Below are 12,133 nucleotides of genomic sequence, written 5' to 3'. Positions count from 1 at the left end.
CTGCTCCTGCAGCCCCTGGGACTGCAGAGCACGGACCCAGCTGCAGATGGGAACCCCCATTTTGGCTGGATCCGTCTCAACATCTGGCTCCCCACGTGCCCCCTGCCCAAGCACGAGCTGCAAACACGGCAAGTGGGCAGGGGACGGGGGTGCTGGGCCAGCCAGACACCTGATTGTAACCACAGTCATTTCAAGGGGGAAGTAGGAACATAACCCTGGCTGTGCTCACCTTGAACATATGATACTCTCCCGCTTCACTAGAATGCCTCAGTAGGAGCAGCTCCCCCAGAAACCACCGAGAGCAAAGCCGAGGTGAGGTGGGAATGGAGTTACTGGGGATGAGAGAAAAACAGGCTCTCACCTGCACCTTCCCCTGCCTCTCCCCGCACAAGGAATGATCCACTCACACGGTGTATCATCAGTTCAGACAGGTAAATCATCTAAATTCACTTGTCTGGAGAAAACATAACGACTGACAAGAAGCGCGCCCCGAATGTTATGTTTTCCACCTTTGCCAAAACTCTGCGCTGTCATTTCCCCCTCTAAGCCTTTACCCCCACTGTTTTGGTACAGATCAGCACACTCTCAGATAAGCTCACTATAAAAAACTTCTCTGCTACCAAGGGATTTCTATTTCCTTCTTGAGGGGAGAGAAAAATTTATCCTGAGCCTCTTAAAATGACTGATTCAATGACAGCATCCATGACTAGCTCAGCAAAATCCTGTCTTGGGGTCAGAGCACACACTATAGCTTTGTTTCATCAAGATAACTGCAAAATATCAACTTCTTCAAGGCTGATGCCTGACCCTTGGATTAAAGGGTTTACACAAGCACAAAATTGTCTCTTCTTACACCAAGTAAGTCATTTAGGGCACGTGCACCTTATGGGAACAAGGTCTTATTGAAAAGCCCAAACCCTGCATATGTTGCTTCCCATCTTCACCATTGACCCTTACCCTGTGCTCTGCATTGGGGAGGCCACACCTGAGTATTGTGTTCAGTTCTGGGCCCCTCAGCTCAGGAAAGAGATTGAAGTGCTGGAGCGGGTCCAGAGAAGAGCAACAAGACTGGTGAAGGGACTGGAACACAAGCCCTATGGGGAGAGGCTGAGGGAGCTGGGCTTGTTTAGTCTGGAGAAGAGGAGGCTTAGAGCTGAGCTCAGCACTCTCTAGAACTACCTGAAGGGCAGTTCTAGCCAGGTGGGGATTGGTCTCTTCTCCCAGGCAGTCAGCAATAGGACAAGGGGCCATGGGCTTCAACTCTGCCAGGGGAAATTGAGGCTGGAGATTAGAAAGCAATTCTTTGCAGAGTGGTCAGGATTGGAATGGCTGCCCAGGGAGGTGCTGGACTCACCGGCCCTGGAGGTTTTTAAACTGAGATTGGACATGGCACTTAGTGCCATGATCTAGTGAATGGACTGGAGTTGGACCAAGGGTTGGACTGGATGATCTCTGAGGGCTTTTCCAACCCAGTCAATTCCGTGATTCTGTGATTGGCTGAAAACGTCTTCGCAGCAGCAGATGAAGAAGGAAATCATGTCCTGTATCCCGCAGGGGTCCGTGGACATATGGTTTTGGTGAAGGGTGTAATCTCATGCAATTAACACTATGAATAATAGATATAGTTCACTTTATGCCAATAGGAAGTTACACAGTTTAATGCCTAAAGGTCTTCAGATAAATGCTGTCTGGCAAAATTCGACATCGAAGCTGAGTGTGTGTAGCTCAGTGCACAATGCTGACTCAAACCAAAGCTTCAGAAATGCTGCGAAATCCCATGTTCTCCCACAGAACAAAGCTTTGCTGCCGGGAGCAGCAGCCGCGCAGGCAAACGCTGCAAATCGCAGGAGACGGCAAACCCTGCGGCACAGAGCAGCGCTGAACCGCACTGCGGCACGGGACAAGGGCTTTGTGTGGGATTCCCCACGGGACTTGGGAAGACATTGCCGTGATAACACCTGTGTGCAAGACGGCCCACGACAAACCGTTCAGGTGAAAGGCTCCTTTCCGACCACACTCGATCGTCTTGGGCTGTGAAGGGAAAATAAAGGCCTGGAGGCTGCCTGGATGGGTTCAAATCAATTCATTTCACCTGAACTAATAATGAATCTGGTCACTCCACTGAGGAAACAAGAACTTTGACATTATTTGACTTCTAATGTACAAGGTCTCTCAAATAATGAAGACTCGTTAATTGTATTGCTGTAGGACTGGCATCTTGAGAACCCACCAGTATAAATATACAGCTATTCAAACAGCGGAGGGGGACACCCCATCCTTACCATGACACACAAACAAACACCATTATAAGGGCACCAATGTCAAAAAAGAGGAGCAACTCCACAGTGTATAAAACATGGGAATTTTGACTTCTTGACAGAGTCAATACACTGACCTCTGACCTCAGGAGGCACGGGGGACTGGAATCCAACAGAACTTAAATTGGCTACAAATCTCTTGTTTTCTCATGACATTTGAGAGAAAACATGGGGACGGTTTCTTTGGGACCCCGGGGAGTTAGAGCTGTGTCACTGCCTCCTCCAGAGAGCTCTTCGCCGTCCTTGCAGTCACTCCATCACTGTCACCCACTGACCTTGCTTTACTTTCTCCCAGTGCAGCGGCACCACTGCTGACCAATGCACTTCACGGTCCGTCCAAACCCGCGAGAGGGAGGAAAAGTCTTGTACAGAACTGTATGAAAGGACATTTACTCTGCACTACACTGTGTCTTCTTTTCTTTGCTAGGCTAAATACAAGTGCTGTTTTCACTGCCAATCGCTGTTTGCTTGTGCTGTTTCCACTGGCTAAAACCAGCATTTTTCCAGCTAGTGTTACCCTCCAGGAAAAAACACACATTCATACCTTTCTCGCAGTTAGCACAGGAGAACAAAACCGGTTCCCAGGAATAAGGATCATTTTCTCAAAAGACAACATCTGCTTGTCAGCGGAGGTTTGACCTCTAATGGCTAACGTGGCATTATTATTTTGAGCGCTGTAATACATAACACCATGAAAAGTTAACAGCTTTTTTCCCCCCTTAAGCTGAATATTCGCCTGCAGCTTTGCAAGTGAGAATAAGAAAGGAAATAAACACACAAATCAAAACCTTGGGTACGTTCTCTCGCATACACCTGCAAAAAGAACTGAAAGACAAAGATCTGTAAAGGAAATGTCACTGGAAATCAAGCTTTTGCAGACACTGCGAAAGAAAGTCTGCAACGTGAGACGTCTTCCTTGAAGAAACACAGCTGATCGGCTGCATTCCCATATCTGATTTCCACTAGTCTGTGTAAAACATAAACCTCACGCTAACCCTAAGAAAACAGTCAACACGCTGGAGAGACAACAGTCTGCGCCGAGCTGGTGAAAGGGGGAAAAAAGTCTCAGGCTGTCATTCTTCCCTCGCTGTGACCTTCATGCTCCGCTGAATTTCTGAAGATACTGAAATCTTGGCAGGGAAGTGTACAGTCTGTGGGAACCAGGCAGCGCTGTCCGGGCTCGCTGGCGAGAATTAGGCCCAGTCGAGCCCTTTTCTGGGGGGCCCTGAGCTCTGCAGGGGCAGCAGTGCAGGGCAGAGCGAGCTGCAGGCCGGGGTTCCACTGATGGGTGCTGATGGACCTGGGTGTCGTCCTGGGGACCCTCCTGCTTGTCCCACAGTGGAGCCAGACAGGCCCTCCTGCCCAGCACCACCAGCTGGGGTTTGCTCAGCTCCCACTGGGATCTCGCATCCCTCCGGCGGTCCCCGATTCCCTGTCCCCAACAGCGACCGCTCACACTGAGCCCTCGCTATGGCTTATAAAGCCTGAGAGATCAGCAAATCAAAATCTCAACTGGAGACTCGCAAGGGGCACAACTGGCTACCACAAATGATCACAAAGCTATTGAGGGAGCGTCGTGTAGAGCCACTCCAAATAAAACGAGCCACATCCCTGTGGATGAAACGCCAGGTGCGTTCAGGACTGAACTCACATTCAGACAGTCCCGGGACATGCACCTTTTGAGGTCAATTCGCTCCCTCGAACGTCTGCAGAGGCAGAATAACCCCAGCTGTGCTTCCTGGCCAGAGCCTCCGCAGCACAAGCTGCAGATTACATCTAAATTGCCAAGCCCAGGATAAACAAAAAGATTAAGAGGGCCTTACCCTTCATGCTGAACAATCGCGCTCTGAAGCAGGCGGCCCCAGCCTGGGCGGTGGGCAGGCACGGGGCTGCCTGCGCGGTTTGGTGAGCAGCGAACTCACACATCTGGGGAAACCACAGATGCTCTGAATCACAGGTTTTCCTGACCTGTAGGCGCTGACAAATTGCATCCTACGGATGAACCTTTTATTAAACCACAGAGGGTTTCAAAACGATATTCATTTTCTCAGCATTCCCAAGTCAACAAAATCCAGGGCACGTGACCCTACTTAATTCTTCATTTAGACGGCGACACGACCCTTTCCAAGGAGATTTCAGGGCTGAAAGGAAGCAAATGGGGACGCGATGTTATGTCAGTGGATGGCAGCTCAAAAGCCGAAATACGGGCTCTGAGGGCTGACATTGTCGACATTCTTTGCTGGTCACCTCAGCCCCATTTCAGCTGCAGATGCTTTTTGTCCTAAGCAGCTCCTGAGACAAACCCCTCGCTGTCTGCTGGGGCAGAAACATTGGACAAAACACGCCGCCTTTAAATTCTGCTGTTTTTCCACTGCGCATGGGAAAGGACAACTGGTGCATTAAAAGGATAAGTCGGCTGTTGCTCAGGCCGGGAAAGGTGACCACAAACCACCATCGCCCTGGTCCCGCGGCCGTGGCACACTGGAGCAGGGAGATAGCTGCGTGGCTCACAAGTCAGTGAGAACGATGGTGTCTGGCAGTTCTCATCATCATCTGGACCGACAGAGCAACCCACATAAAAGGAACAAAAAAGCCTGCTGATCAGATTGGTGTGACAGAGGCTCATGAGAGACATGCACATTTTCAACCTAGACGACAGCTTGAGGGATCTATATTACTAATTATCGACTAATATTGCCGGAGTTCCCAGGCTGGCTTCAAAGGTTCTCACAAAATGCCCCAAGCACAGGGTTCTTCATCTAATCATAAGGCCTTTTTCTTTGTCCCTGCTAAATGGATTGCTCCAGACTGGGCTCCCTCTGTGTAAATCAGCTTGCACATGATGAGCTTTGCAGCAATGAAATTCGTTACCTTAACCACAAAAAACCAGAAACAGTTGCTGCAACTGTTAGAGCACTTTTGCACCTAATTTCAAAAAAAAAAGGGTAGTTTCCTCTCTTCCTCCCCCTCCTCCCCGCCTACTCCCAACCCCATGCTAACACCTTTCTCAAAGGCTGGGGACAGCAGCTTTGAAACCGAAAGAGCAGGGAATGGGGGAAGATATCAGATCTCCAGACAATGAAATACAGCAGCTACCTCTCACATCCTGCAGCGCTCGGGCTGAGATCATAAGTTAAACAGGACATCAGAATAGGTGATGTCATTTGCTTATTTAGGATCAGAGCATTCAGTGAAGTGAAAGAGACAACCTATTTGAATTTGCAGATAATCCTATAATAAACGCAGGGCTGTTCAGTTGCAGAAACTGCAGCTGGAGCCGGAGAGTTTTTTCTTCTGTGCACGTTTATTTTTGCAAGGGATATGATTGCAATCACTCCTCCTTGCAGGAAAGCCGTGAAACCTCACCTGGGATCAGCCTCCCATTGTGCTCGGTCTTGTTCAAACAGGCTCCCTGCCCCGACAGCTAAAGGGTAAAGGGTCAAGGCAAAGAGGGGCTGGGAAAGGCGAGAGAGGCCCGAGGGGGCGAGGAGGTGGCACGGACACACGGACACACGGACACACAGACACAGGGACACACAGACACAGGGACACACGGACACAGGGACACACAGAAACATGGACACATGGACACATGGACACATAGAAACACAGACACATGGACACACGGACACACAGACACATGGACACACAGACACATGGACAACGGACACACAGACACACAGACACACGGACACACAGACACATGGACACACAGAAACACGGACACATGGACACATAGAAACACAGACACATGGACACATGGACACATGGACACACGGACACACAGAAACACAGGCACACGGACACACGGACACACGGACACACAGACACACGGACACACGGACACACAGAAATACGGACACATGGACACATGGACACACAGAAACACAGACACATGGACACACAGACACACGGACACACAGACACATGGACACACGGACACACAGACACACGGACACATGAACACACAGAAACACGGACACACAGAAACACAGACACACGGACACACGGACACACAGAAACACGGACACAAGGACACACAGAAACACAGACACACGAACACACAGAAACACAGACACACAGACACACGGACACACAGACACACGGACACACAGACACATGGACACACGGACACATAGAAACACAGAAACACAGACACGTGGACACACAGAAACACAGACAGACAGACACATGGCTGCAGGTCCTGTCTCCCATCCCACTCCCTCCCTCGTACCAGAGCACAGCTTGGGGCTCCAAGTTAAGCTGAGCAGCAGTCAGGCTTTCAAGTAAAGCACAACTCAGCTCTTCCGAAGGCGGACGGGCCCTCCTGGCTCCAGATCTGCCTGCAGAGCCTCAAACCGGCCAGGATTTTACAGCAGAGTTACAAATCTTTAACGACGAGGTTCTTGTGTAACAGGAGTAATTCATCAGTGATCCCATACAACAGCAAACACACTGTTTTCCCTTCAAACTGTCGTGACAAACACTTGCGATATAAAGGTTTAAAGCTAAGAACCTGCCATGTTTATCTCCTCAGTTTATCACCATTCAGACCATAATTTCACTCTGTCGGTGCCGCACAGAGCGGCATTACTCACAGCTGAGGGCTGCCAGCCCCTTTCCTGAATTTATCTGCTTTGACTTAAGTGTTTTTCACTGCCAAAAGTCGGCCAGGCCAGACACTGTGCCTTAGGCAAAGGAAGCAGACTGTCCTGGGCACCGCGGGCTCCCCACGAGTGCCATGGAGAGGCACTGCCAGGCCGGGAGACACAGCCTGCACCTGCTTCTGATGGATCTTCAGTCAGACGGCACAGAAAAACAAGACGGAAAAAGCCATGCAGGTAATATCTGGCAAGATGTCCATGTTTAAGTGTCTCTTTAGGAGACTGGAGAGGAGTTGGTTTCCTCCTGCTGTCCACACCCGAGTGCCAAAGCAGCCGACATGCCCCAGGCACGAGAGGCAACCTTGAATGGACAGACCTGCCGAAGGAGCCAATGTCGACCCCCTGGGAAATGACACGGGTGTCAGATGTTTGTATCCAGAACTGCAGCCATCCAGCAGGTCACCGCCTTGGGCTGGGGTTTTTTCTCTGTCAAACTGAAGCTCTGTGACAGAACTTCCCCCAGGTTGCCTGGAACAGATGATCACTGACCTTCTGCTCAAGCCAGTTTGGTTGCTGACCCTATGGCTACTGGCAACAGCCCCTGACAGCTCCACAAAGATCTTCCTGACGAGTGTAAGGGTCCAACGTGCTGAATTTATCATGTAAGAACAACCCCCAGCATGCAGTTCACATCACCCCTTTCTGAAAGAGCTGCTTTTGGATATCTGAAAACAAGAAAAGCTGTAGACAAGATATTGAAATGCATGCAGAGGTGACAGACAAAAGGCACGGGAATGGGTTTATTTCAAAGACTTTAAGGCTGGGAAATCTGGGAAATGTTTGACTTTTTCTGGGGGAGGAGTGAAGGGGTTGCATGTCACCAGGAGACAGAATTCACCTTATCTTCACTCAGTCCCCCTAAAATGCTCCTCAGCAAAGGGAACACCAGGCCTGGCCAAAGCTGCTGCACACAGGTGGCTTCTCCGTGGCCACCAGAGTCCTCAGGATGCAGCGCCCCAGGGACACAGCGGGGTGACCGTCCCTGGCCACGACATTGCCAGCAGCACCGCTAGTTCTGAGCCCCCAGTCGAACAGCCGAGCTGAAGCAATGCCGGGAAACCCCTGGGTGAAATCCTTCTTGCACTTGCCGCTCTAAGTCAGACAGAGGTAACTGGTATTTGCCATTGTTTTAACAGAAAAAGGCAGTATTTTGGCAGGGTTACAAAGCAAGCCCATTCTTTATGTCTGCAAAACAGGGAGCATCCATCCCTGCTGAGGGAGCTGACAGAGGAAACATATTTTACAGAAATCTCAGGTACAACATTGAATTGGGACCTATTTTTACCGTGTGCTCTGTACTACATGCATTAATTGTTACAGCAACAATATTTGCTGACATATTCGCTGAAATCATTTACAGAACAGAAGCCCAAGAGACAAAACAAGCCCTCGCTCCGCAGACAGAGCGAGGCAGGCAGGATGCCGTGTCGCTTCCTGCGACACACACACAGCCCCTTATCTCGGCGGGACGATCGCAGGCGATGACCCGTCCCCAGGGCGGGAGAGCACGGCGGGATGTCCCTCCTGCCCCAGCAGGCACAGACGTCAGGCCCAGCTCCACCTCGGGGGGAAGGAGCACGGCCCTGGTCACCAGTGGGTGTCCCCTGTCCCTCTCCTTCTGCCGAGCACGTGTGGGCAGCACTGGGGTGATCCTGGGGGCCTGGGCCTGCAGGGACATCAACCCTCAGGAACACAGGGCTCTGCGAGGAGGTGGCAGATCCCACAGCAGCCTGTGAGCCCTGAGGTCTGTAACCCAGTTAAAACCAGAGCAGGCGGGATGGAAAGCACAGCTCAGGATCTGGCCTCCCTCCTAATTAAGGCTGATTAGAATCATAGAATCATTTTGGTTGGCAGAGACCCTCAAGATCATCAAGTCCAACCATAACCCACCGCTGGCACTGCCCCATGTCCTGAGAACCTCATGTCCGTCTGTCCAGCCCTCCAGGGATGGTGACTCCAGCACTGCCCTGGGCAGCCTGTTCCAATGCCCCACAGCCCTTTGGGGAAGAAATTGTTCCCACATCCAACCTCAACCTCCCCTGGCGCAACTTGAGGCTGTTTCCTCTGCTCCTGGCGCTTGTTCCTGGGGAGCAGAGCCCGACCCCCCTGGCTCCAAGCTCCTTTCAGGCAGTTCAGAGATCAGAAGGTCTCCCCTCAGCTCCTGTTCTCAGGTTTGCAGAGAATTAGGACGTTTTAGAAAGAACTCTCAGATGAAGTGCCGAGGTCTCTGTTGGTCACAGTGGCCCCAGAGCACCCCCTTAAAAGCAGAAATTTGCCATTTTGGAGAAGAACAGTCCCTGCGCTGCAGCTTGCGGTACCATCCTGCCCCAGAGCAGCCGCACAAGCCGGGATCCTCCTCGAGAGCAACAGCAACGTGTTAGTGAACCTCGCACAGTCTGCAGAGGACAGCTGAACAAAATCAGCTCCTAAATGTCAAAGCCTTAAATGTAGGTAAATAAATGATTCAGAGCACAGAGCACTTTGACAAATAATAACATCTTCCCATGCCTAGTGGTGTAAAACATGCAGCTGTTCCACCACCACAATTTACAGGGAAGGCATTTCTCCTGGAAGTAAGAGAACACTTAGTATATATTCCTAGCCAGATTGATTACCCCTATTTATAATGTAAACTAAGACAGCACGTACTAAAAAGCCATGGAGTTAAACAGACTCCAGATCGTGGGCAAGGGGTCAGTTTTATATCGTATGCTGCACAGTGTTCTGCAATTCTTACAGATATCGCAGAGCTTTCTGCAGGATGGTTTTGTGTGCGTGCTTATTCTTGTGGCATTTCAACAACCATCAGGAAGAACGCTGCTATCTTATGGGGTCTCAGGGACTCAGAGCATCCACAAGCTTTTTCAAACTCTTTTTTTGCTTTTTAATTGCAAAGACGCCAGCATTCCACTACATAACAACTGCAATCTGTCCTCAGAACAAGAAAACGGCAAGACTGAAGGCAATACCTGAATATATCTATTTGTCCTGAACTAAGATCAACCCACATTAAGTCAATCCAATCTGCAGGGTATAACACCATCCTCATCGTACAGACAACCCGCACAGCTGGACAACTCTCATTTTCTCTAGCAGCTACAGATCCAGTTTCAACAACTGACATCAGATACAAGCAGAGGTCTAGAAAACACTCTCTGGCGTGTTAGCTCAGGAGTCACTGCAATTCCTACAACGCTTGTGCTGCTCCTGCAAGCTCAACCACGAGGCAGCGAGCCAGGCTCCGCTGCAGCGTTCAGCTGCCTTGTTTATTCCTATGAGAAAGCTCCTTTTCCAGCCAGATTTGCAGTTTCTTCTTTTTTTTTCTCTCTTTAAACACCGATAAGACGAGAGAAGTTGGAGAAGCAAGTTGGTTTATATTACGGTTTCTGAAGGGATAGGTTTCAGCCTGTTACTGTAACAAATACCAGAGTGAAATTGGAAGAGATGGAGATTTGAGCTAACACAATTAAAATCTCTTCTTAACAACGATCCACAGATACCCAGTGCCAAACACAATCTGCAGTCATCAACCAGCACGGACATGAATTAACCTAATCGCTTCTGAAAATAAAATAGTCCTAAAGAAAAAGTCTTCCTATTAAAGTAATTAAGTGTTATCAGAATCACAGAGCCATAATTAAACATGCTTTATAATGAAAACAGCATGTGTCCTAGACAGAGAACGCAGCAACAAAGAGACTATAGCTGTGATAGTCAATGCAAAAACACATGCCAAGTACCAAAGATCGGGAAACCAGCAGCTTCCAGCCGAGCTGCAGATGCGGTGCCTCCGCTCTCCCGACACAACACTCGGACGGGCATTAGAACCCTCAGAACTCCTCGCAGCTTTGTGAGACGCTGCCCAAGTTCAAGCAGAAATCTTGGGCGCCAAGCAGCAGACAGAGCGCAAGACCCACGCAGCTGTGCGGGAACCGGCGAGCGAGCACCGCAGCTCCAACCCGCCCCGTCCTACCTGGCAGCGGCTGAAGATATCGGCCAGGGACACCTGCACGTTGAAGTGCTTCAGGACCTGCACGGCCTGTTCCTTTGCCTTTTCTGAGGAGTTCACAGAGAAACATCTTCCCTCTGCTACCTGGGACCGCAGCTTCAAAAGACAAGGCATAAAAAGACAATAAATGAGGCACTCTGTGCATCATGGTCCATGGGTATTTTCCTAATGCACTTGGTTTTAATTACATGTCATATTTGTAGTTTGTATGTGCTTAGAGTCTAAATTTTGCTCTACGAAGCACAACTGGTAATTCAACACTTATCTGCTGCTGCAACAGCTCTGAGACTGCTGAAGCACGGCAGCGTTGTGTTGAGATGTGAAAAACGATTGCCCAAGTCCCCTTCAGCTTGTAATGAGGCAGTGTGGTGCTAACCGGGGTAGCAAGACCAAACTGAATTTAACCCCAGCTGTCACATGAAACCCAACCAGATTACACACAGCACGTGAAAGCCCAATATAGGGACAATGTTCAGTGACAGTTTTGCCACTTCGGCCCTTCTAGTTTAGGCATCGTTTCACCTGGAGCTCACGGATGGCCAATGAATTTGAAGTGGTCGGGCTGGACATTCCCTCAATGTTTGCTCCACGTTCAGAGCAGTTTGTATCTGGGAACAAGCACTGGGACGTTCCAGACACATCTTTAAGAACATGATGAGCACTCACAGTGAGGTGGGATCAGCTACGTGCAGGTCAAGGAGCCAACGGCAGCCCCATCCTGCCCTCGCGCGGGGCACACAACGGCAAAGGAACACGGGGAACCAGACAGTTCCCAGGACACTATCGTACGTTGGGAATCAGTTATTTTCCTTTTGCAATTCCTACACAGTGCTTTGAAGTTAAAGCTGTGCCAAATAAGATTATGCTGGATGCCGAATTACCTATTACATCAACTGTCGGCTCAAGGAACCGCAGTCTGGGTCAGGAACCTGGAACGGGGCACAGCGGCGCTTGCCTCACTTGTCTCATTGTAGGGGGAGTTTCCTTCAGTGCTCAGCTATTGTGTAGGAAATGAGCAGCCTACGTTCTGCAAATACTCCAACTAGCTGCTTGAGTGGTTGGGAGCTTTTATACTCATAGTTTGTAACAAAGAGGTCTCGCACTCTGGCTCATGTGTGTCACCCAGAGGAGTTTTGCTCTTC

The 12,133-nt window shown here is 49.9% G+C and overlaps 1 protein-coding gene across 26 annotated transcripts in view; it reads right to left on the bottom strand.

The window, feature by feature from the left end:
* The window catches only part of EXD3 (exonuclease 3'-5' domain containing 3), a 297,294-nt gene that overhangs the window by 120,930 nt on the left and 164,231 nt on the right, over window positions 1-12,133 (bottom strand). For all 26 annotated transcript variants that reach the window (XM_065036159.1, XM_065036161.1, XM_065036172.1 and 23 more), the window contains one exon: window positions 10,956-11,087. In XM_065036159.1, the coding sequence (XP_064892231.1) occupies window positions 10,956-11,087 (132 nt within the window). The remainder of the gene's footprint in view (window positions 1-10,955; window positions 11,088-12,133) is intronic.

The sequence above is a fragment of the Columba livia genome, chromosome 19 (genome assembly GCF_036013475.1).
Source record: "Columba livia isolate bColLiv1 breed racing homer chromosome 19, bColLiv1.pat.W.v2, whole genome shotgun sequence".
NCBI lineage: Eukaryota > Metazoa > Chordata > Aves > Columbiformes > Columbidae > Columba > Columba livia.
The sequence above is the reverse complement of the archived record's forward strand: the minus strand, read 5'-3'. Positions and strand labels throughout refer to the sequence as shown.